The sequence below is a fragment of the Ambystoma mexicanum genome, chromosome 6q (genome assembly GCF_040938575.1).
Source record: "Ambystoma mexicanum isolate Mex_15411 chromosome 6q, UKY_AmexF1_1, whole genome shotgun sequence".
Lineage (NCBI taxonomy): Eukaryota > Metazoa > Chordata > Amphibia > Caudata > Ambystomatidae > Ambystoma > Ambystoma mexicanum.
In genome coordinates this window covers 1,039,927,871-1,039,953,694 of record NC_090937.1, presented here as the reverse complement: position 1 = coordinate 1,039,953,694, position 25,824 = coordinate 1,039,927,871, and the positions used below count along the sequence as shown (strand labels likewise).

Here is a 25,824-nt window from a genome sequence, read left to right as displayed (position 1 = left end):
ACGCTCCCTCATATTTGCGGGTATCGTTTACTCCTTTCCAAAAAACAACCAGTTGCCACTGCTCATTTGGTAATTTTATTTCTCATGATGGGTCAGAGGATCTGGGTCAGACTACATCAGACAGTACTTTACTGTAATCTTCTTAGCGTCATATGTCGGGTCATATGTTATTTCCTGTGTTATCATCAGGTTAAAGGCCATGTGGTGTAATTCCTTGTGATGTTATCTTTATGCAAATTACCATTTTTGAAATATAAAGGATCCTACAGCTTTTTGGTCACAAAATATTGGCAAGTATGCTCAGTCTGGGGAGGATAGCTCAAGGGCAACATGCTCGCCTTGGAAGTAAGACCACACAGAGCAACACAAGTTCAATCCCCGGGTCCGCGCTTAGAAACCTCTGGGTAGTAAGCGCGTTATAAATAACCAATCATATCATATCATAACTGACATTACAGTGATAACACCCCATTACGATTTTAATTACTTGAAATGCATGCATACGAATGCAGGTGGTAACAAGGAGACGCTTACATTAGTAATTGCCGGGCCTTTGTTAACTGTGCAGCCGCAGGCACTGTTTATTTTCTGTGTCCCGTCCTGCCATGGCTCTGTAGGTCAGCCATGTCAAGTCAACATAACCCAAGTACATGCGTAGATAGAGAAGAGACAGGAATAGATGAGGTGTTTACCTTATCAAGTGACCCCTTTCTTTCTGCTCGGGTATGAATGTGTTGCTCACAAGGGGGACAAGAGTTTGGTTGGGTTATTCTTTCCTTACATTGTAATCATTAACATCTTACACGCATTGAATGCACATTTTTACAATATTCTTTCATTTACCCACTTACCCCTCCCACTCCCTGCACAGCACACACACATGGAATACAGTGTAGTTCGATATACTCTGAAGTCAGGAAGTGCAGGGTCTGAATTGGGGAGACCTTGGTGTTTGTGTGTGGTTGGGGATGGAGCGATGATGTGGCATCTGGTACCACCCATTTTCAGGATGCTGTGTGAGTGTAGGAGTTCCAAGCAATTTCTCCATGAGATTACTAATATTTGACCAAACAGAATTATGTTCTGTTTATCGTGCTGCTTTGATTGACATTATTTTTGTTGGTCAATTTGGGGTAAATATTCCTCCAATTGAGTGTCACAGCGTCTGTAAAAGGTCAATCTTTGCTTTATTTTTAAATTTGAATTGCTTAATCACTCTGAATACTATCACACGTACTCCAACAGTGTTAGCTCTATGAAATATCAGCATTCATGAATACAACACATTATAAAAGACCTTCTCTGCCCTTATCCTGTCCCTAAATAATGATGCACCACTGAAGAGATATAAACATAACGTGCCTTAGCTGCAGGAGCATCGACCTCATATGCTAACAGTTCATTGCATCACGGTCATACCAAGTCTTACATGTATTATTGTTTTCTAACATCGTTTTATTGCGTTATATGCCCATTATTCTAACTCTAGAGCGATACAAATGTCATCATACGCCTAGAGCAGTGAAGTCAAATAGGATTGTCAATACCGCAATATATTCCCAAAAGTTCTTAACATATTCTGGACCGTCCCATCCATGGCCAGTGCTGATATCGAGCAGGGGGGGCAATAAAATGGGTCAATATGGTGTCTCCCGATGGAGACGCTTTAGTTTCTAGTGCTGCTGTACCACATTTGGTGTCTTTCGGTTTCACGGGAAGGTCTATGAATACAGGTTGAACTCCAGGTATCCTATCAATGTCACTAGAAGCCTTCAAAGATCAAACATAAAGTATAGAGTTACCAGGGCGATCCAGACGTGGACCCCTTGCTCACTGTTCTTAGAGAGGCACACCTTCACCTCACTGATGATGCCCAACAAGGCTGAAACGCGTGTCTGGGGTTGCTGTTGGTACTCTTGTTCAGAGGAGAATTGCCTAGCATTTCGGTGCTGGACTGCCCCAGGGCAAAACAAAGACTCATATGCAGGGATATTTCTCCTCTGTGAAAGGGACCGGGAGCTAAAGACTTCGTAGAGTCTCTCCCAGGGGTTATTCACCGAAGAACAGGTCATTGGGCGGTGTTCGTGCTGGTAGAGAGATTCCCAGACCCCCCTTTGTTTTACATAAAGTATAGAGTGCATTTATCACATTAGTCACTTGATGTTGAGGACAGTAACTCATCTTTTATTGTAATGATACCCAGAAGAAAGGAATATCTCAATAATTTAGTAGGGAATTAAATTGCCATCACGTTTTTTGATACAATAAGAGAGTTACCTTTGATGCCATTTTTTGTGTTTCGTTGTCTATGCATGCGGTATAATGTCAAAATCTGCACCAAGTGTGTTTGAAGGCTTTTTTGCATTTTAGCACATTGTATATGCATAATCTTTTACTAAGTATATTGCCTCTAATACATTTGTCATTCGGTGCATTGCCTATTTATTCTAAATACCTACTTCTATTTTCAGATTCCCAACTACAAAATGATTACCTGTGGACCAGTGTTAACATTTCTACAATGTTTATTACGGCGGAAAGTTGTGACTTTGGACAGTCTGGAGGATTCCAAGTTATGTCGCTGTTTGTCTACTGTGGACCTGATTGCTCTGGGGGTGGGGAGCACCCTTGGTGCTGGCGTCTATGTACTGGCCGGGGAGGTCGCCAAAGCGGATTCTGGACCCAGTATTGTGGTATCCTTCCTTATTGCAGCCTTGGCTTCTGTCATGGCTGGACTCTGCTACGCTGAGTTTGGTGCTCGTGTGCCGAAGACGGGCTCTGCGTATTTATACACTTATGTAACCGTTGGTGAGCTGTGGGCGTTTATCACCGGCTGGAATCTCATCTTGTCATATGTTATAGGTAAGTTTTAACCCGGTGCTTAATGAGACATGTTAAACTTAAGAAATGTTCATCAATTTCCAATTCTTTTTTTGGTAGATTTTAAGTGTTTAACTCAGTACAGAAAAATCAAAGCAAATTGTAAGGACTGCAGCAAGGCTATGGTTTTGTTTTTTCTTTGAGGAGTTTGGAGAGTGACGCAAAATCTTCAAAATCCTCCTCTAGCTAATAGTTTCTACAATGCGAAGACATTCGATGCACAAAAATCCCTGCTTTCTTAGTTATTCTTGATTGTATTACTTTGAGTCACAGTACAAAATCTGGTCAAGTCGTGTTTTAATTATTTAGGGATGAATAGTAGGAATCCAGCTCCATAATCAATGTTTCGAGCCTTGTTACGCCGTTGCATGAGACCAAATGCTAATAAAATAGGTTATCCTACAAGGGCCTTCACCGCAAGGAGGACTGACTTTTCCTGCAGGCAGGAATGAATGAATTGTTTACACCATTACCACTTGTATAATGTTAATGGATGCAGATTTTCCTAAACACTGCTCGTGAGAATCCATATTCTTTATTTTAGTAGTTTTCTTTTTTAATCCACTTCTAGCCACTGTCGCAGATGATCTCAACAACACATCAACTCTCGAAGACACTTCAAGGGTTTTTATTAGATACATCATGAAGGGGCTCACTAGGACTGTTCCCCTCTCTCTCGTCAAGCGCAGTCAGTTCCCCTCCCTAGCCCAGGTGCCCTTCAACCACTAGCCATCAATAACCCCCTACTGTCTATAATTCTATCTTTCTGCTAGTGATGGCCTAAAGGAAAACACTCTTTTGATCTATTTCCCTTTGGGAACAATTTAGGTGGCACCTACTCTAGGTTCTTCAATGCAATTCAGTATAAAAGAAGGTTTCTTCCAAATACTCGCCCCCACTTGCTGTTTTCCTTTCATGCAGGTCTACTCCTCGCCCTGCTGTTCTATCCTTCCTTTCCCTTCTTTTTACTATTCTTCCCTCCCACTCTCCTTTGTCTCTCCATATAACTCTTCCTGCCTCTTCCTCCCTCTACTCTCAACTCTTCATGCCTACTCGTGACTGTCTCCACTCTACTGCTCTCCCCTCTCCACACTAGTACTCTCCCCTCTCCACACTACTACTACTCTCTCTTCTCTGTGCTACTACCCTCCACCCACACTTTCTTCCACAGTCACCATCCTTTCACTCTCCCATTCACCTTATCATTCACTCGATGGGGAATCTACTAGTCTGACCCTCACCCCTTTCTCACACACTCACACCCATCTAGCTTGCACACTTCTTCACCAATCCATCTGCGTTCTCCTCTGCACCATTCTTCCTCCATCTGGCCTGTTGGTCCTCCTCCTGCGTTGACTTTACCTGAACAAATTACACCTTCCTGTTTCCTATGCCCATTTGTATCCCCCCCTTTCCTCTGCATTCGCAATCTCACTCACCTGGTCCCATGGTCAGCCGGTAGCTTTCGGTTCCCCTGGGGATGTGTTACAGGTGAACAAAGGCTGAAATGGGGCATCAAGCCATGCCCCTTTCTCTTAGGCAGATCTGCCTGCCTTTGGTAGTGTCAGCCCACAATTATCACAGTTAATGTCAAAGTTTGTGGGAGGTTTTGGCAGAGCAGTTAGTATTCCGGCTTTACAGGAGGACCACTATGCGACCCTGTTGCAGGTAAGGGAATTGTCCTTGTGGCTTTTACATAGAGTGATGGCATTACTGGAGTGCTGAGTGAACCGCTCTTCATACTCACTGAAGCTTTATTTATGGCTCTCATGCTGTACCGGGTCGCGTTGCATGGTTGATCTGCCGGTCTAGTGGGCGGGTTACCCTGCGTTCCAACCCCTCCCTACTGTCTCTCTCCTGGTCAAGTTGCTTGCTCGTTCTGCCTCTTTTAGGCATGCTGGATGTTGAAGTCATATGGGAAAAGAAAATGACTGGCCAGCATAGTAGAGTACAAGCATGGGGCAAGAAAAAGTGGTACTCATTATATGCATGCAGGGACAAGTGAACGGGACAAGGACTGGGGGCCTCCCAACTCCTACACCCAGCCTCATGCAGTTAATGCTACTGACCTCAGAATGAAGCCCAAGGAGCCTTGCCTTTCATGAGGCATCAAAGCAAAGAAGACATTTTCTAACAATAAGGGCTAGAAATGCATATTGCGCAGTTGTAGTTGGAAATGAGGATCACAGACAATGACTAGATGTTTTAAAAATAAGCAACTTTAAGGGGATTTAACTATAACTTTATTTGCCTCTTTCAATTGCAATTAAAAAATAAATGAACAAGATCAACAGGGCCGGAAATACAAGTCATTTATTTTTAAACATAAAATAGGAACATGATGTTGGTAGCATTGCTAAATTGTTGTTACACATATAGGTTTATTTAATGTATACCCCATGTGCTTTTATAGAATTTAATGTAAATGTATATTACAAGCAGTGCTTCCTCATTAATCTTTTAAAAAATAAAAACAAATCAGCAAAGCAAGTAGAAATGTACATTTAGAAAGGCTCCTGTTGTTGTTGATAGCTGAGGTACGTGGAGTGGTTGTGATCTCAGGAGTCACACATTATTGCTACACCCGGCCATAGAAGATGTGCCGCGCGACAGCAGGATAAGATGCACATTTATCACTATGCAGGAATTGGGCTGGATGATCACCGAACCAGGATCAAGCAAAAATGTACTCCCAGAATCCTGTTATGATTTCCATCATGCCCTGCATGCCAGAGACTAACCTCCACCCCAAAGGTGATCTAAATGTCGACACGAGACTGTGACAGGTTTTGCGGCAAAAATCTGTGATGAACTCGAAGCAGGGCTTGTAGTGAGCACCGCATCTTCTTCTGATACTGCTCTATGGTCTTCTTCCTGGCCTTCTTCATTTGGCACTGTTCCTGTCCCTGTGACAGCTGTGAAGGATCTAGGAGTCTACCTTTCTTCTTTGGTCATGAATTGGCTCGACTATTGTAATGCCATCTTAGCTTGCACAGCCTAAAGGCCTTATCCATCAGCTCTCTGTTGCAGAATCTGGAAGCTAGAGTTGCACCAGCTACCTCTTATGGGTATACAGCCCCTTATTGAAACCATGCAGACTGCATGAGACAGTTAAAATAAGTTCTATGCAAGTGACATGGCAGGGTGATGACAGAGCCAGTACATCTTTGTTCATTTAAACATTGTTTTCTATGCAGGAACCAAAATAAATACATCACGAAAAGGATTAATTTCAGTCTTGTATTTTAATACAAATAATTTAATCAAAGCAATGCTCCCTGCTCTGCCAAATTTAGCATGGAAAGGTATTTATGTGTTTCATTGTCTTGCTTTGCCACGAGAACACAAAAAACGCAGCATTTTCAAAACCTGGTGAAATTTCTCATTAAATAGGAGATGTTACTTGAAAAGGCCTTATTATACACTGTCATCGAAATATATTTACATTCTCAGGCATAGCCCATCTTTGTACATTTTAAAATGGTCAGTTTAAATCCTCATGTTCACAATATACATGTTGCACAACAACTGAGAAATCTGCCATATTGAAATGCGATATCATGCAAAGAGAACATGCTCACTGATGCACTAGCAGTCATATGCATCATATGCTAATGTGCTTCATTTACAATTATGGTTTGAACACGTTCTAGTCGAAAGTTGGTCATTTAAACATATGGGGGACTTCATATTTAGTGAACGATAAATACATTCTTACTAAAAAGTTAAAACTATCTACAGCCAATCAACAATCTATGTGTAGACATCGTGGCACAGTAATATGTAAAACCTTGCCCACAACTGTGATACTGTGTGGATTCACAAGCCAGAGGACAGGTGGAGACCAACCCCTGAATAACCCAGTAGATATAAAGGGTTACAAACTTTTTCAGAAGTCCATGGCATCAAAGGGCAGTCAATTAAGTACAACCTAAAAAGGAATCTGGAACCATGGATTCAAATTACAGGTAAAGCATTTTAAATCACTCTGCACAGATTCCTCTCGCCTTTACTCTGTGATTTGATGGGTCCACTTAACTTGGCAAAAGAAGTTTGAGGGGCAGCACATGCTGTATTTAGGCCCTGTGCCAAAACTCAGTACACACTAAACTCAGTATGCAGGGAGAGTGGAACGCTTTCCTAACAAAAATGCATCAGTGTCTCTTAATAGTGTAACTATAGAAACAAATATTTATATATATTGCAAAAATTTGTAAAGCTCCCAACATATTGAAATATTCATAAAATTACAATTTGGGAAAAGTGCCATATGCAAGCCCCAGGAGCAGGTCACTGTCTCAGGGTGAAGCCATCTGAAAGGTGTCTGCTTCTTGTTTCCAAAGCAGTTCAGCTCTGTCATTTAGTGCTGCCTCCAAATTTTTGAAGCAAGCATTAAAAATAATAATTTGGAAAAATTGACAAATTACAAAGTTTTAGTTCCAAATACTAGAACTGCAGTAATGACCTAGCCATTAAAGGTCTTGCTCTCGTTACCCAGTCAGTCGCATCTTGTGGGATCAGCTGTTGCTTGCTCTCTTACCTTGGAAGTGGAATCAGCTGTGTCCTTCAAGCTCTGCCCCATCTGGATGTGGAGTGTCCTGTCCTCCACATGCTTCTGAGAAGTAGACACCTTGCTTTCTTTTACAGCTGATTTATTAAAGATTAGGACCTCCACTTCAACTCATTTGTTCCACCCCTGTTTCCATGTCAGCCAATCTAATCCCAGCAAGTGTGTGCCATTTCTAAAATCGGCTGTACTGGTCTTCCTGTTAGAGCCTGTTCAGTTTAAGGGCATTTACTTTGTCAGCTGAATGCATTTAATCTGGCGCACAGCTCAGAAGATTAGACACAATTGTCTTCCAATTTGAAAACCTCAGACCAGTGTCACCCCTTCTACAGCTACTTGCAGCTCATCTCAAACATGTCCAGGCCGTTAGGTTCAATTTATCATTGACTAAACATGGAAGTCCCCCCCATATGTTTAAGTTACCAACTTTCGACTAGGAAGTGTACAACCCATAATTACAAATGAAGCACATTAGCATAAGATTCATATGACTGCTAGTCGAGCAGTGAGCATGTTCTCTTTGCATGATGTCTCATTTCAATATGGCATATTTCAAAGTTTTTGTGCAACATATATACTGTTAACATGAGAATTTAAACTGACGATTTTAAAATTTACAAAGCTGTGCTATGCCTGAGAATGTAAATACATTTCTATGACAGCGTGTAATGAAGCCTTTTCAAGTAACATCTCCTATTTAACTAGAAATGTCACCATGTTTTGAAAATGCTGCGTTTTTTGTGTACCCGTAATATAGCAAGACAATGAAACAGATAACATTCCATGCATGCTCATTTTGGCAGAGCAGGAAGCATTGCTTTTATAAACTTATTTGTATTTAAATACAAGACTCAAATGAACCCATTTTCTGATGTATTTCTTATGCTTTCTGCATAGATTGTTTTTTAAATGTACAAAGATTTACTGGCTCTGTCATCACCCTGTCATGCCCCTTGCACAGAACACAATTTAACCGTCTCATGCAGTCTGAAAGGTTTCAATAAAGGGCTGTATATTTTCACTTGTGCTTGAAAAGAAAAGCTGCCGAAAGCCAATAGCTCAGAATTCAAATCTGTAAATTTGTATCTATATATATGTGTGTTTTATAACCCTCAGAAAGTCAACACATATGTTCCAGGCATAGATTGCTTACTTTGGATTGACAGCTGTTCAAATCATAGGTATAATTATGCAGTTTATGACATTCCAAGGAAACCAAAAGCCCATGCCTGTCCACCAACACAATTACACCACAGTGACAAAATTAGAGGCTTTTGTGCGGGGTAAGGGAGTGGCTGGCCAGGATGCTTGTGCTATTAGGACGTGGAAGCACTTTTTCCGGCACTTGCAGACTAACGTCCGAGCTCATATTGAAAGATATCTGTTCCCGTTTCTTTTTCGTTTTGCGTGTTAAGCATCAAAAAAGAAACAGGGTGGAAAGGGTTCATCAAATATATTTTTAACCGTTTTTAGCAGACCATTTTAAATGGGAAACGATTAATGGTAGAAGTCTGTAGACACAGCAATGAGTGGGTAATTGTGTGCGACTGCCATCTGTTGCTTGTCCCTTTAGACATGTAAATGACATGGGATTAGAATTGGGAGGGGTTCACAACAAACTCCATGTTGTGTGAAACATCGACTGCACGCAGGTGATGTGAAATTTCCTTCACTGTGTTTCTTTAAGTCTTGATATTACAGTTGTAAATTTTAGAGTGCATTTTCTTAGACACGCATTACATTCCATCACTGGAAGTCTTTGATTCAGGATGTGGAAAATAAAGCTACAATCATACACTTTGCTCAACATGTTAATATAATGATAGTTGGGTTGGTTTATTATTTGATTTGCATACTTTGCGAGAATTGTCTCTGAAACTGTAGACGCTTGTTTTACAATTTCAGAAGCCTATCATTTGTCTGCCATGACTGCACCTCCACCCCCGCCCTCATTTCTCATTCCCATTTTCCCACAAGAAGTTGGTTGACAGAGTATCCTTTTATCTGCTGCATTGGTGATTAGTATCTGCATACGCTTAGGTAAGACGATTTGGTGCAGAAGCAAAAGAGGAAGTTGCTCCTGGTGATGTGAAAACATAGGGTGCAGTAGCTCCCAAAAGAGGAGGCCATACACACAGAAACCAGGGGAATCAAACAGAAATAAAAGAAAAGGACACAGCCGATTTTCACAGTATGAGTCAGGGATGAGAAACAGTGACTATGCTTGCAATTTACTTCTGGAGATCAGCATTCTGAAAAAACATAAGATTATTATTTTAAAGAGAACAATTTCATTGAGTCAAGTGCTGCAGATATCATGACACACATGCTGCTAAACCATATTTCATATAAAGAAGCCCCATGAAATGTAATTATTTTCAGGTCTCTAAATTGTACGGTCAACATTTTTATCAATTACGAGGTAGCCACAGTGGCAACAGAGCACTTTAATCTAAGAAGAAGTTTGAAGTGGCAGACAAAGAGATCGCTGAATCATGCCTAAGAGAAGCCATCACCAGGGCAGCTGGTGCAAGGGCACATTGGCAAAGGGCTGTAAAGTCTACTGGGGCAAGAACTTTAAACGGGCAGTGGTGATTTGTTGAGAAATTAGCGTCAGGGCTTATCGAAAGGAAAGAAGATTGGAGCGTCACGTGTATTTCCTTTATCAACAAGCTCAAGAGTCTTGGGGCAAAGGGTTTCCCGGTGTGAATCGGTTTCTTATTCAGGTCATTGAGAGACGCATTTGTCCTTTGCTGGGAATCATTTATTCACTGTACGCTCTTTCTGCTTTCTGGGAACAGGGAGCTGGAGATTCGGTGGTAGTTACTAGAATTATTTTGGTCAAGGGAAGCCTTCAAAAAGGGCAGAACGACTGAGTATTTTTAAATTGGAGGCATACTACCTGTGGTAAAGATCCAAGCATAATGGTTTTACAGTCATTAGCTCACAGGAGGCAGATTGCCTTTATAAGCTTACATGGATATGTGTCGTCGTGGGGCGTGAAGGGCTGCATTTTTGCAGCAGGATATTACATTGTTCCATATTAATGGCCGTGATTCTGTCATTTTAGCCTTTTTAGTGGGCGGAGGGGAGGTTGATAAAATATCAATTTGTCCATAGGATTCAGGAACTGAATTCTGTTTAATTATTTCTGGTCTTGTCTTTAGTGTGAAAAAGAATTGGCTAGAAAGTCACACAACTCTTTTGAAAGAGATATGGGTTTAACACTGCTGGAATACAAAGTCTGTTTTGTTGGGAAGATTAGTTTTTTGAACAGATGTTTTTAGAGAGTAGGGCAACATTCACCTCTCCACTCTTTTTTCTATGTTGAAATTTGAACTGTAAATAAGGTGTGTGAAATGTCTTTATTTAGTTTAATTGACCAGTAACCCTCAGGTGAGGGGCTCAAGTTACAAATGAGGTCCCTGACACCATTACGCAGCGGTAAAGCACCCACCCCATGGGAGGCTGATGGCTATTTGCGCCACAATATGCTCTCCATGGTGCCTATACGTTTTTTTAAAGTTGTGAAATGGCGCAGTGTCTTTTTCACAAGTTAAAATAAAACCACAGTTGAAAATGGCCACTGAGGAAAACAGGAGAAAGATCCTACTCCTAGTCCCTTCTCCCTTTCTGTAGTGACCATCGCGATGGGCTGAAAGGGGGATGAAAGAGGTGGAAGGAGTTGGTGAACGGGTTTGGGGGTGCAGTGAGCAGGCAAGAGCAAAGGCTAAGTGTGGGTGTAGCTGTGGAGTTTGCAAGGGGGACACTAGGTCTGGTGTGAGTCAAACATAGGCATGGGCTTAGGAGAGGCAGGGGGTGAGATGGTAGCATCCCACACTTCAGAGCGCTCAGAGTGCAGGTTGATACTGTAAGGTAAAGCACACATTCTGAGTTCCCTGAATAGCTGGAAGGCCCTTCTATGTCAACTGCTGCGTGCTAATTTGGGTTAATATTAATTAGACACTTTTATCAATAGCAAAGAAGATTCTGTCCTGGTTTGCCCAATTTCAAATCATTTTCAGATGTGAGGATTGTCTGAAAAAGGGAAAGTTGACTCTTATATTGAAAAGATTTCTTAAAAAATGTAATACTATTCATTATGTGTAAACACTAAAAGTGCACCAATGAGAACGGAACTGCTTCTCTTTTCTTTCTGCCCGTGCTGAGCCAACCAGTAGCATTTGTTTAACTTTTCTGTGATTTTGTCAAGTTGGTATTCCATTATGGTAGCACAGAGCAGTAGCACAGTATATATAGGTTCAGTTTAGCGTTGGTGTCAAGCGTAAGTCTGCAGGTTGTGGATGTGCATGGTGGAATTCTCATTTTATAAGCTGGCGGTGTAGATCTAGTTGATTGTGTGTGGGTTGTGGATATAGCGCGTCTTGTAGTCGAATCTGGGTTTTGGCCTTGATAGTTTGAAACCACTTCTGCTACTCATATGAATACATACTTTGCCATGTATTTTTGTCTTCTTGCAGTGTATTTCATGTCCTATTATTATTTTCATATTTAACATGAAGATTCTTTAATTTTAATTAGAAACATACCCTGATGGTAAACAATGGTGCAAACACGGAGCCACAAAGTATGTCAGAAATTATTTTTGTATTGCCCGTGGACTGGGAGAAATGCACTTCCCTACAGCATATTGCAATTGAGGACAAGTCATTGGTGCGCACCATATGTGCTCAAAGAGGAGCACACCTATTTAATGTTTGATTTTAATAATTGACACACATGGTGTGCTCCAGGGGACATGGAGTACATCGTTGTGTGCGCTGGCACGTACTGTCTTGTTAAACGTGGCCCCAGACTGTGTGGTATCAAGCGCTAACACACCCGAACGTGGCCTGCTCTCATTTACCTTCAACACAAATGACATTAATTTTGGTAGCCTCCCATCCACAGCACCCTAGGAGATGCTTGTCTTGGCCTAAATGTACAAGTAGCATTGAAAGTAGGTCTGAGAAGTGTTTGGAGCCATCATTATTTCCAATTCTGCAGACAGTATACTTATTTATAACATACTGGGGGTGGGGGGCTGCACCCCTGGTGCCTTAAGTGCCCAACCTAGGTCGATGCCACCTGGCGCCTTCGGCACCCATCCCCGAGGGGCTAGTCTCAGTGACCCCCCTGTCCTCCTGTCAGTGCTGCGCGTTGAACTTAGTGGCTTGGGCGCTTGTAGGGATACCCCACCAAGGGATTGCTTTTGCGCACCCTCTCACCCCCTCTTTGGGGAATAGAAAAGTTGGACAGTATACAGCAAAGCTGGCAGAATGTTGGATGAATGACAGCAGACCCATATATTTAGGACATACAATGACCCCAAGTCGGAGCGCAGAGCGTCACGGTACCGTCACTTGCACAATTTCTTCACACAACTTAATCAGTCAATATCAGTTAAGACACTTCAAAGCCTTAGGAATTGTAGATTTGTACTGGATACCACCAAAGTTGGGTGCATGTGGGACGGAATGACACCAGACTCACATGAAATGTTACACGAAATGGTCACTTATAGACAACTTCATACAAAACTTAATGAACTCCACTGAATGGACTTCAAATGCCTCAGGAATTGCTGTTTGGACAGTATGCCATCACAGTGGGTGAAATGTGGAACGGAATGACACCAGACCCATGTCTGTAGGACATATGTTGACCCCAATTTCAAGCATTACAAAACACGTTACAAAAACATTGCAGAACAACGCTACACAAAACCGTCACTTATTACTTTTTTATTATAGGGTAGATATAGATCGCACTTATATCACAAAGGTGGTCTCTTGATGCTAGACTAGATGATGGGAGTGTTGATGAGGGGGATCCCCTTTGGGGAAGGGTAGATGATTGTCCTTGACCCAGATTATCTTGAGTTGGGTCGTGGTGAGGGAATTTCCATGTATTCCATCCCGTATTAGCTGCTCTGAAATCTGCATACTGTTATTCTGTTGCTTTCCTTCTGCCTGAAGTTGGCTTGTTCTGTACCTCTACTAGGAACCTCAAGTGTAGCGAGAGCGTGGAGCGGCACCTTCGATGAACTTCTTGGCAAGCAGATTGGTCAGTTTTTCAAAACCTACTTCAGAATGAATTCCACCGGCCTGGCGGAATATCCAGACTTTTTTGCTGTGTGCCTTATATTACTACTGTCAGGTAAGCGGTGAAAGATTATGGTAGTGTAACTTACTGTATGTCTCACAATACTGTAAGATGTTGATACAGCATGTGTAATCTTAACTGGACAGAAACAAAGAGGTGATGGCTGGAAGGTTTAGAATGATTCTTAACCACTGTTTTTGCATAATTTTAAATGGAGACATGGAAAAAAAATATTTTCGTACAAACGCAACACTTTCGCTATTACGCAGTGTCGAAATGGGCAAAAATGCATGGCTTTTATTAATTAGTACTCTACTTGGCAAGTATGCTGGCATAGAGTAAGTGCAATTCCTATTCTATTGTTAAATATCAATTATTATATATTTTCTTTGCTTTGCCTGCTCTGGCTCAGACAGAAGAAAAAGGAAGCTGTATGTTTTGGCTCAGGTAGTTCTGAGAGTGGATATTGACATTTTTGTGGACACATGGTGCTATTGAGAACCTTATTCATTGTAACCCAGGGTTACTTAATTCCTACATGTTCAATTTATTTCCCTTATTTCACTCCCGGAAGTGGATTTAAATAGTACATTGTGGTTAACAATGTTTCAATAAGCTTCGACAGGCGTTGCTCTACTCTCATCTTTTCTCTTGGGCTCCGACAGTTTGTTCTCGAGCTCTAGCTCAAGTGTCCTTGGGACTTTTCCCTTCGAATTCCACCCCAAAGGTTCCTATAATCCATTAGCACCCTGATGGGGGGAGCCAGCCAATCAGGTGGCTTGGATCGTGGGCTGAAACTGGCGATCTCAGCCCCCGTTACATGCTTCGTTCGGGCCTGTAACTCGGTCTGCCAGGCCGTTACCCGCGTTCCAGCCCTTGGAACGGGGGATTAACGCCACAGTAGTTCCTCAAATGTTGTTTGGGATTTTCCCCTCCAGTTCAAGCATGCAATATTCCTTGGATCAATCACTTTCTTAGCAGCTCTAGGTAATTTGCCTTCAAGTTCCAGCATGCAGCATGTTCCTTATCATCTACCTTCTCATGCTATAGGAACTTTGCCTTAAAGTTCCAGCATGCAGCGTTTCCATTGGCACAGGATTTCCCTACAAGCCGAAGGTATTTTTCTTAATGAGTTTAGGGACTGTTCTTACAAGCTCGAGCGTGCAGTATTTTGGCACATTGCTTAGCTTATCAATGCTCGATTTCCCAATATTTTACAGAACATTTACACTTGTTCCAGCATGCAGAACTGTTCTTCTACTACATACTATGGGTTTCTGTGCACTGGTTCTCACTTCCAAGATTCCTGGAAATCTCCCAGTTCTCTCAGTCGTTTTGATCCTCTTTTAGTTCATGATCCTAACTCTAGATGGCTGGACTCCCTGCCAGTCATGCTCCTTTGCGCACGGCAGGTTGGACGCAAACATGGTTGATCTCCTTTGGTGGTTCTGCATGTCAGTGTCTCCTCTTTTCCTCTCCTCCTCAACTTATTCATGCCCCACCATCCGACCATTGCTTGTTTGGTCTTCCCCTACTTCTATTTGAGGCATCTTGCATTTCCCATCTCCATCACTCTCTTCTCCTTCTTACACTCTACTGGCTGCAGTCTCCAAGTTTGTCATCAGCCAGCGTCCCCCTCTTGGTGTAGAGGCCTCCATTGTGATCATAAACACTGAAAAGGTCTTGTACCGTTGCAGTTGTTGAACGACCATGGAAAGCTTTTTCACAACAACACTTAGTTGGTTTGATGATGATGAGGAGGAGGATGGAGAAGAATATTTTTCTAGTGCACAGTCAGAAATGGAACTGTCTTGAGGTGCTGCTATATAGAAAGCTATCAAACTGTTCTTTTAAGTTGCACTACATATTAAACAATTGATTGCAAAGTCAAAAGATCACCATCACGTAACACATCATAATAAAGTGCTCTCCTTCAACTATGAGATAAATATATATGGGGCTGGTTAGTTAGTGTTATAATAGAATTAAAGCATCTCCTGATGCAGGTTCCTTCCCATTAAGAGTGCATTATGGGAGTATAGCTTTGTAAGGGTATAGCTCTGACACACAGCATCAACTAAACAAAGCTGCTTGGAAGGGTAGAGAGATGCATTGTGGCGTGATGGAGTAAGGAGTGAGACAAAGGGGTGGATGTTTCAATGACACTTTATTTTAGAAATGAAGAAAATAATCTACTTCTCCCTATCTCTAACAGGTTATCCCTACCTAAACAAATATCAACCTGGGTGCTCATCTTCATGATGTTTGTCCAAATGGAAAGTGTCCGTCGTCTGTCCAAAAACCTACCACAACCCTACCACTACTCTCCAAAGGGTTCAGCATCCAAGAGAAATCAGTACCAGGGTAATTACTCCCTTTTTCTGGTGAACTGGCTCGGCATTATCTCTTTTCCAACAATCCTTCACTCTAGTTCATGATTCAACACAGAGAGTATGGTCAGGAGGATGACTCCCTTCTCCTGACCCACCTTGTACAACCTTGAAGGCTGTCTTGGGATAGTCTTTGACAATAGTGCTCAAAAGACTCTTTAATTCTTCCAAAGCGCTTCCGAAAGCGTGCTTTACAATCCCAGTAATTCTTCCCTGTTTTATGATGTTATGAAGATTACCAGCAAACCGCTGTTGTTGTCTAATACCCTCTTTAATCCTACTTGGAATATCACTGTGACGAGGCAGACGCCTCCCGATGCACTCCTGATTCTTGGTTCTCCGAGTATCACTACTAATAATCATAATAATAACTCGGATGAGGGAGATTACCCCCGAGGTTCTCTTGATTCTCTCAATATTACCATTGTGACGAGGGAGATTACTTCAGAGGATCTCTTGACTCTTGGATCACTGGATATAACTACTGTGATGATGGAGATTACTACCAAGGCTTTCTTGACTCTTGTCTCTTTGGCTAGCACTACTGTGACGAGGGAGATTACTCCTGAGGCTTTCTTGACTCTTGGTTTACCTGGGTATTGTGAAGGCATCATGAAGTGAGACACATACAACAGATTCACTTTTCTAGAATAAAGCTTTTATTTCTCAAATGTCAGGATGGAGTAAGGCCTAACTTGCCCTATGCTAAGGTGGGATTCCCTACCTAAAGAAACTAAGGATAGTCTGTGTCCTAAAGTTCAACTCAAAGTCTGTCTGTGTCCAATATCTATGCTTGCGCTCACAACTAAATCTATACAACATGTAGGAATGTCAGCAACCAAAGAAACAGTTTTCAAAGTAAAGTTATTACAAGCTTCTTCCAGCTCCGGGCTTGGTTTCAGCTTCCTATTTCCCAAATTCAAAACAGTTCCACAAAAAGACCTCAGGGTTCACTTGCCCAAGTTCAACACAGTTCCAAACAGTCCTGGGGTTCCCTTCCCTACGTTCAACACAGTTCACAGTTAATTCATCCTTGTAACGTTTCATGCTCTTCATCAATTCACATGGCTTATTCTTCTCTTTAGTCATTTTAACACTTGTTAGGTAAAACAACTGCAATGTCTGAATTTTCCTTGGTTCACTCCAAGTAGGGGTTACTCGGTCTAGGTGCAGTTGTCGGACCACACGGTTCACAGGTGACTCAACCGATAACCCTTGGTACTTTGTAATGTTCACTAATTCTCATTGGACTACCTTGCAACCATAGGTTTCCTCTCTGCACCTGTGACATTAGTCCATCTGTACTCCTGTTTCTCCTTGGCAGTCTCTTAACTCTGCCAACACATGCCTTTCACACAGTTCACTTCATGGTGTGTATTCCTTGTCACCACCTTGCTTTCACAATATCCAATAGTTCTTATCATTTGCCTTTCATGTGCATCACCAACTGTCTTTACTGGTTTTCACTTGGCTTTGCAATTTCACATTGTTCATATATGCGTTTTCCTTATTTTCATTCTGTTCGTAAAGGCACATCACTTTCTCTCCACTCGTGTGGTATTTTCATATATTGTGTATTGCTGTTTTCAGTTCGGTATTCAACAACTCATGAAGTACTTTCCAGCTTGTTCGGTATTCAATAATGTCCATTTGGTCTCCAACCCATTCATTATATGTACACACTTGTTATGCGGACACTTGTTCAGCAACTTTCTTTGCCCATATTAAGCCTCTGGAGCGCCCGGCATGAGTATTCTGTGCCTCTCACTCAGCAGTTTACGGCCGCTCCTCTGGGTGCTTGCACGTTCCTCTTCTGCTTTCGCTTGCTCCCCTCTCTCACGTCGGGAGCACCGGCGAGCAGCGCTTACCTTTTCCAAACATTATTGCTGCCTCCTGCAGCGTAGTGGAGACTTCTGTGTCCCCCAGCGCTAGCTGGGGACATGTGTGCTCCAGCTGGGGACATGTGGCTCAGGGATCTGCAGATCACTTGACTCTCTCGCGGCTCTCTCTGGCCTTGATGTCTTTCCTGCTCTCCTACAGCAGTCAGCATCCCTTTCACCGGCCCCTCTCCAGCCTGCTCCACGTCATCCTGGCATTCCATGCGGTTCCCCTCTTGCATGTGGGTCTCTCCTTTTTATATGCACTGGTAGTCTCCCAAGTGGCTGCATGTGGAAGTACTTTGCCTGACTTCAATTACATCCATCAATGGGGCATGCATGACCGTAAAAGTGGTGTTCTACTGTCCTCTTCCTCGTCCCAGTACCAAAGTGGTGTGCACAGTTGGAAGTGTGCATTACTCCTAGTTGCCTCTTCCTTGTTCCAGTCTTAAAGGGACATGCATGGAGTACTGTTGGAGTGTGTGGCATTGGGGAAGATTGGTAATAACCTATAAAGGCTGTGGGAAGGTGTGAAATTATAGATTTACTCACCGTCCACGTAAGCAGACTGGACAGCCAGTTAAGGAGTGGGCAAGGCAGGCCGTTTCCTTCTCCTGGTTGCCCAGAGATCGCAGGAGAGCAGGGAAAGACCCTCCCGCCAGGCCAATTGAGGGTAAAATGGTTGTACCTGGATGAAAACCCTTGTGGTAGTTGCTCTTGGAGTTTTGCTGGTAGAAATGTTCCAAGTAGAATTCCAAGTGAATAGGAGAATGCAGGATGCAGGTTTCGAACTGGATGCCAAGGAGGAACAAGGAAAATGGAAGCGAAGGCAGGCAATGACGCAGGAAAAGGGAGGTAGATCGAAGAAGATGGAGGCAGAGAATTAACAAAGAATGGGGAGCTAGGAATACAGAACATGGAACATCGATAGGTAGAAGATTACCTCTGTTAAGAGGCGAAGCTCTGTAGTGCCGGGAAGGGTTTATTCTCTTTAGAGCACCAAAGCAACAGGAAGCCAGCGGCTATCTTCGAAAAGACTAGACAGCACACATGTTAGCGAGTGAAGCCGTGTGCTCGCCACCATCAGTCCCAGGGGTTCCAGAGTCTGACAGAGGGTAGAATTTATTTTGACAATATTTTGATTTTACCAGAGGAGGTAAATGTGGGTCTAGCCTGCCCATACAAGGAAGTTCTCTTTCTTGTGGTCTTCCCTGTCCCTCTATAGGGATGACTTACCTGGGGGTTATTTTGCAAGGAAGAAAGGGAGGTGGTTTAACAATGTCCTATAAAGGCTTCATGGACTGAAGGTTCATTGTGGAATGGAAACAGGAGATATCTTGTCTCACCTAAAGACGCCCTCCTTCCATTCCCCAAGTCTCCTCCACCCAGGTGATCCTTCCTCGCATGTCCACCTCCACGGTCGGGATCCAAAAGCGATGGCCTTTCCCTGGCCACCTGAGTAGAGGCTATAGGGGAGAAGGAAGTGAGGATGCATTCAGGTTTCTCACAGTATCAGTACTGCGATGAGGGAGATTACTCTCGAGGCGCTCTTGACGCTTAAGCTGCCCTAAACCCCTACCGGGTCTCCTGCTGTCCCTGTTACCTGTAACATCTCCGGACTGCGTTGCCAGTTATTTATGGGGTGGTGGGCGATGGGCTTACACGTTGCTTCAGAGCATCCTATTTCCTTCACTGTGCTCCATGCTATGTCCTTGCAGCTCTGCAGAGACTTTGCCCACACAACTCCAGCACAGTTTCAGGATCACACAGTCCACCTGCCTGAGGTCACGCCACCTACGGCTTCTCTCTTTCTCCTTACAATGGTCAGGAGCTTGGCTTCCAATGCAGTACTCTGCCGACCATCCTTGAATGTCACCGCCACTAGGGATCAGCCTTCTTGCAGGTTCTAACTTTACAGGCTTGGCTGGTTTCACACTGTCCTTTCTCGCTCTTTATTTCCTGAAGCTATATCCTCCCCAGCATAAAGTCAAAGCCCTTCTTTACTGTTGTTGAACTAATCTTTATGCCTTCTGTGGCCAACTCTTCTCAGTGCCATGGTAAAACAACCTGTTATTACTCTGCAGGTTTCTTTCACTCTTCTTCATCTGGGTTATATTACTTTGTGGATCAAAGACTGAAGAGAGATTACCATAACAGACAGTAGTGTTATCAGGGCTTTCTGACAGGGACTTGGTCCCAAGGGAAAAGGGTTACAGAGTTCCTTCACGCAACTGGAGTCCTTATCCCCAGGAGGGGAGTGAGGTCCTGCTTTCCACCACCCATAGGGGGACTATTCGGTAGCGGCCTCACCTCCCTACCCTCACAGGCAAAGGCTTCCCCCTGGGGAGAAGTGAGAAGACCCCTATGAATCATCACAGCATACATTATGCAATGATGAACAAAGGATATTGGGGAGCCTTTCATTTTAGAAAATCAATTCAAGGGAAACACAATTATCTACCTCAACTGTAGGTATTCTGGCAACATTTATAAACGTTTGGCGAGCTGGGCTATGGAAGGCTTGTAAAGGCTTCTGGGATGGAGACAGCAGGCATTCTGAGGAGGGGAAAAGGGGTGCTGGCTTCCCACTATTGTAAACCGTAGCCATACGGGTCATATTATATTCAGTTGTGAATCCAATTAATCTTCCATTAGACTCCCATGTAGAAGTAATTATTTATTTTCTGAACCCTCATAATTGAGTCTAGATTACAAGGTATGAATTGGGCCTTACTGTCCTGACAGAACCGTAGGTGTTTCTGTTGGGAGATGAAGGGCCTGATTTACAAAGTGTTTTTCAATGGAATTACGCCATTGTAAAATGCTTTTGTAAATCAGGCCCCTACTTTTGGAAGACAACTATACCTTTAGCAGATCCCGCTCAAAACTAATTTCCCACGTGTTTTTTCAGCCAGGGTCACAATAGCCCAAAGCTGGGAATCACCTTGTTCCATGGACATTAAATAAATGGTTGTCACATGGCTGGCAAATAATGGCCATGGACAAAATAGCAGCTTCTCCCCACAGTACAATACCAACATATTTGAAAGCATGGGCCCACTTCTTGTTTTTGTTCTTTATAGAAACGCATGATTATGTTTGATATACCACAGAACTGCAGTGCTCAGTCTAGTGTCTTTAGAAAGGTTTTTTTACAAACCTTTTTAAACCCGCCATAACTTTCTTGGTGTGAAAAGATGGCCACAAGCTCCAACCACAAGGCTGTCAAAACTATAATAAGGGTGAACACAGGTATGTAGTTGTCCTAGAACAGCCTTGCAAATGTCTGTCTTGGGTAGATTAAGTTAAGTATAAATGGCACTGCCCTCTTAGACACAGAGAAGTTCCTGGAGAAAAAGTTTTGCATTTGAGCAAATTTTCATACCCGCAATGCCTAGCTGTTGTGGCTCAGAACTGGAGGTGAACTTCCAGATATGGCTAATAGTTGGCGTTTTGGAATGTGTGACTTGGCTCAAATGGACGTTCCTACACATACATATATATATATATATATATATATATATATATATATATATATATATATATATATGTTAGGGCACCAGTTGCTGCCTACAGTTAAGATGAATCCGATTCACATAGCAAACCCGAACAAATGAATTGCTAATAACCTTTGAGTTGTGGGCCGGATTTGGATGGCTGACATTTTGAAGACAATTAGGTACGCACAGGCCCCCCCCCCAGAGTGCAATGTTTGGCAAAGATTTGTTAAAAAATTAAAATGTTATTAAGAAAACAAAAAGTTGCGGCCTTCTTTTCATTAATTTTCCCATAGACCGCACAGTCCATACCTCTGGATGGAATTTGACTATGTCTGCAACAACTTGGGCATGAAGTGTTGCCTTGAGGCCTTTTTGCCATAAATTAAGAAGTAGGGAGACGACCCTCACAGGTTAAGCCATCATCCTCGTTACAAATTCAGAAAAGAGGAAGGTCTTTAGTTTCTTCCTGAAGGAGGAGAGGTTGGAGTCAGATCTCATCTCATACTAGTGGGTAACATTTTCCACAGTATAGGTGCAATATATTGAATAGGTCTGCCACCGGCACAGGTGCCTTTGATACGTTTGCTAAGTAATTGCTGCTGAGAACATGAGCGCAGTGAGCGAGCGGGCGTGTACCATTTAAGCCAAGGTAGTCAGTCGCCTCACCATATAGGCATTTATGGGTAATAGTTAACGTTTTAAATTTGACCCTATGCGCAATTTGTAGCCAGATGAAATGTGAGATCCCCTGTCAACATTAGATGCTGTTCTGGCAGCTGCATTTGTACCACTTGAAGTCATGCTATCCCATATGCAGGCGCCCAAACGGTAAGGCATTACCATAGTCCAGTTTGCTTCCGACAATTGCTCTAGCGATAGTGGCTGCGTTGGTGTCTGTAATAAAGGGCTTAATCTGTCGGAGCAACCAGATATGATAGTGACAGGCGCTGACAGTGCTCGAGATGTGAGCATTCATGCCCAAAAACTTTGCTTTATTAAGAATGGGAATAGAATAGGAGCGAAGTGCTAAGGAGTCATAAGCACTTCCCAGCTTCTTTGACATGGCCGAGGTGGCCAATAAGAGTAACTCTGTTTTCAATAAGAGTAATTCTGTAACTCTGTTTAGATAGAGCCAGCTGCCTTAATCCAGCTGCTGACTACATTGAATGCATCATTAATAAGCCAGCTGTCATCCTCCCTATTGCCTGACAATGTGAACAAAAGCTGGGTATGAGCATAGTTTTAAAAGGTGATTTGTTTCTTCAGCACCAGGACATGAAGTACTTAATGTACAAATTAAATATCAAGGGGGATAAACAAGTCCCCTCTGCAACTCCTTGGAAGATGGGGTGGGCATCAGAAGATGATTGGCTCAGCCCTATATTAGCCGATCGGCCCCATAAGAAGGAGTTGATCCAACTAAAAGACTGTTGGCTCAAATTAAGATCATTGAGCAGATGCATCATCAGTATCTTATGATCCAGAGTATCAAAGGCAGCGGAGAGATCTTGGAACATCAATAACGCTGCTTTACCTACATCAAGAATTTCCAGTGTATTAGATTGGATATCTAACATAGATCTTTCAGTACTGTGTATTGGGCAAAATCCAGGTTGGTATTTTCCATATGCATTTTGTAAGATAACAAAGTGCTGAAGTTGAGAAAAAGCTATTTTATCTAGGATTTATTTTCTACCGCTTATAAACAAGCAAACACATTTGGCTTAGGTCAGTGGTTGTTTTTAGCACGGCTTTAGTGCAAGGGGCAGTTATAAATCAAGTGGCCAAAAGAATACTTCGTTAAGACATTTTATCACACAAATAGTGCATTGGGAGACAGACATGGTATCAAGAGAGACACAGACTCAAAAGTGTTTGTTTCAATACCTCTATTTACTAAGTATGTCTGTGTCTAAACTTATGCTTGCCTTCACTTTTTACAAAAATGTGATAGGAATTCTTTAAAAAGGAAAATAGTGGTTGAACAGAAAATAGAAAAGCGCTCTCTTATCTTCTTGATCGTGCACACTTGCACTTTCCCTTTGCTGTTCATTTTGTTCCACAGTGCACTCTTGCACTTTCCTTTACTTTCTTATTGTGCCTTTTGAGCACCTCACATCCTTTTGTTTCACAGCGCACACTTGCACTTGTCCTTTTCTTTCTTGTGCTTCCTGCACGCTGAACACACTGTTCCCGCTTTACACTTCTTTTCACTGTACATGCTTTGCCCTCTTTAAACTCTTTGCATGCCTTTCTTCCGCTTTTTCTTTTCTTCTGCGCTGCTAGCGCCCCTTTTCCTTCTATTTCTCTTTGTCTGTTAATTTCTTATGCTTCTGTCCTTCATGCTCTTTCAAACCTTTCCGCTCCATGCCGCTTTAAAACTGTGTCTTTCTGCTGCTCCGCTTTAGTCAAACACACGCTCCCGTGTCTCTATCTATCTCTCTTACCGGGTAGCATCGCATTGACAAGCGGTTCCTCTGGACGCACAGGGTTGAGGTAAGGTCTCACCATCTGCCCCTCAGACACTCATGGGACTGGCACACGTCCCAAGGGAACAAGAAGTTTCCCAAACACCACAAGCAGCATGCAGGCTGCCTTACTCCGGCTACTTGGACGCATGGCTCCCTAGCCACGCTGCAGCCCCTCACAAACACTGGGCCAGCGTCTTGGCATGCTGTTCTACAGTCTTTTACTCCTGCTGCTCTCTGCTCCTTGGCTCCTCGGGTCCAGACAGCATGCCCAGCTCGCTCTCATGGTGAAAAAACACATCTTTTATAGTTGAAAAAAAATTCAAGTGGGGTCAGGTGTGAGTGGTCATTATTAAATACCTGACCCTGTCTGACTCTATTAGTGGGACAACTTGAGTTATTTCTACAGTAGGTTTCCCTTACTTTCCCCATGTTGTTGCTATGGGTAATATGTACTGCTTCCAGTTGCCTCTTTCCCTTCTCTGAATTGGTTGGAAATGGGGAGGGGGTAATGGAAGGGTTTTGGAGGATAGATCTATTTCCTGCTCTTCATACTTCTTTGTTTTTTTAACAGCTTTATTCATTTTCAAAACATTAACAACATCAAACATACTGGTGAGAGTCAGAGAAGTAACATTTTACATAACATTGTTTTTTTTAAAATAACAACCATCAATTAACAATAAGCCTTCACAAAATTCCCCTCACATTCTAATATAAACTTTGACAACACAAACAACTTACACACACATACACAAACTAAAAACACAACACAAAAACCCCCTCCCCAAATCCTATATTCCACCAAATGTATTAATATTATACTTTACCCAAACAAATCATTAAAGGAATCCCAATTTTCACAGTATTCAGCCTCTCGATGAAGCCAAGACGACCTAGAACTTTCATACTTTGAAAGTGTGCACATATCCACCATCCAACCATCAGTATGTGGCTTCTTACGTGACTTCCACACTCTCATAATATGTTTTATTGCCATTAACAATGCCCTATCAATCCATTCAGATGCACCACAGATATCCAGATATCTGCCTTCATTTGAGAGAAAAACTGCAGACATAAAGGTTCGAGGAAACTACCTACCTATCACTAGATCTATCCGATCCATGACCTCTTTCCAAAAAGTCAGTACTCTATCACATTCCCAAAGCATTTGCAGATAAGTTCCTTTCGAGTGAGAGCACCCCCAACATAAATCGGACTCTGACAAACCAATTCTTTCATTTTCACTGGTGTCCAATAAATATGTCCCAAAATTCGCTGATGAATGTATCTCAAGTTCAAGTCCATTTTGGCTCTCACCGTTACCCTCCAAGCACAATCCCATTCAGCTTCAGATAAATCCCCCCCTAAATCAGTCACCCATTTATTCCGCAATTTCTCCCAGGAATCCCGCATACACCCCTGAATTGGCATAAGTCTAGTAAATGTAGACACTACATTCGGAGCAGTATCATACAATACGCACACTTGGGGCTTGTCACTTAATGGTTCACTTAACGTTCAATGCCTCTCCAACATCAAGCGTTCCAGTGATCTATATCTCTCAATCTCCCTATTGCTTAAACTCCACTAGGCCTTCAAATGAAACCATTCTACCATCTTTCCACACATCAGCAATTTTCAAAATACCCCTATTAGCCCATCCCCTCCAATTCAACACTTTGTTCTCAATTGGTAAACTGGGTTTCGACCAAATAGATGCAGAATTATTTTTTTAAAAAATGTGCCCACACCCTTCAATCAACGAAACCAAAGCAGTTTTTGTAGCTGCTAATGCCTCTATCCTAACTCCAGATTTTGGTAACTTTCCATATGAATATAAGCAGTCCACTGGAAATTGACTCAATTTTTCCCTCTCCATTCGAAGCCAAAAGAGGTCAAAACCCCCATCCTCCCTAAAATAATAAGAAGCTTTTTTCAAAAGGAACCCTTTTTAATAATTTTCCAACACTGGGTAACCAAAACCTCCATCTCTAACACTAGGTATTAAAATAAATCTAGGAATTCTTGGCT

The 25,824-nt window shown here is 42.5% G+C and overlaps 1 protein-coding gene across 3 annotated transcripts in view; it reads left to right on the top strand.

The window, feature by feature from the left end:
* Positions 1-25,824, top strand: part of SLC7A2 (solute carrier family 7 member 2) — a 574,284-nt gene that overhangs the window by 344,478 nt on the left and 203,982 nt on the right. For all 3 annotated transcript variants that reach the window (XM_069631574.1, XM_069631576.1, XM_069631575.1), the window contains 2 exons: positions 2,472-2,862; positions 13,451-13,606. In XM_069631574.1, coding sequence (XP_069487675.1) covers positions 2,487-2,862; positions 13,451-13,606 — 532 coding nt within the window. In that variant the 5' untranslated portion in view covers positions 2,472-2,486. The remainder of the gene's footprint in view (positions 1-2,471; positions 2,863-13,450; positions 13,607-25,824) is intronic.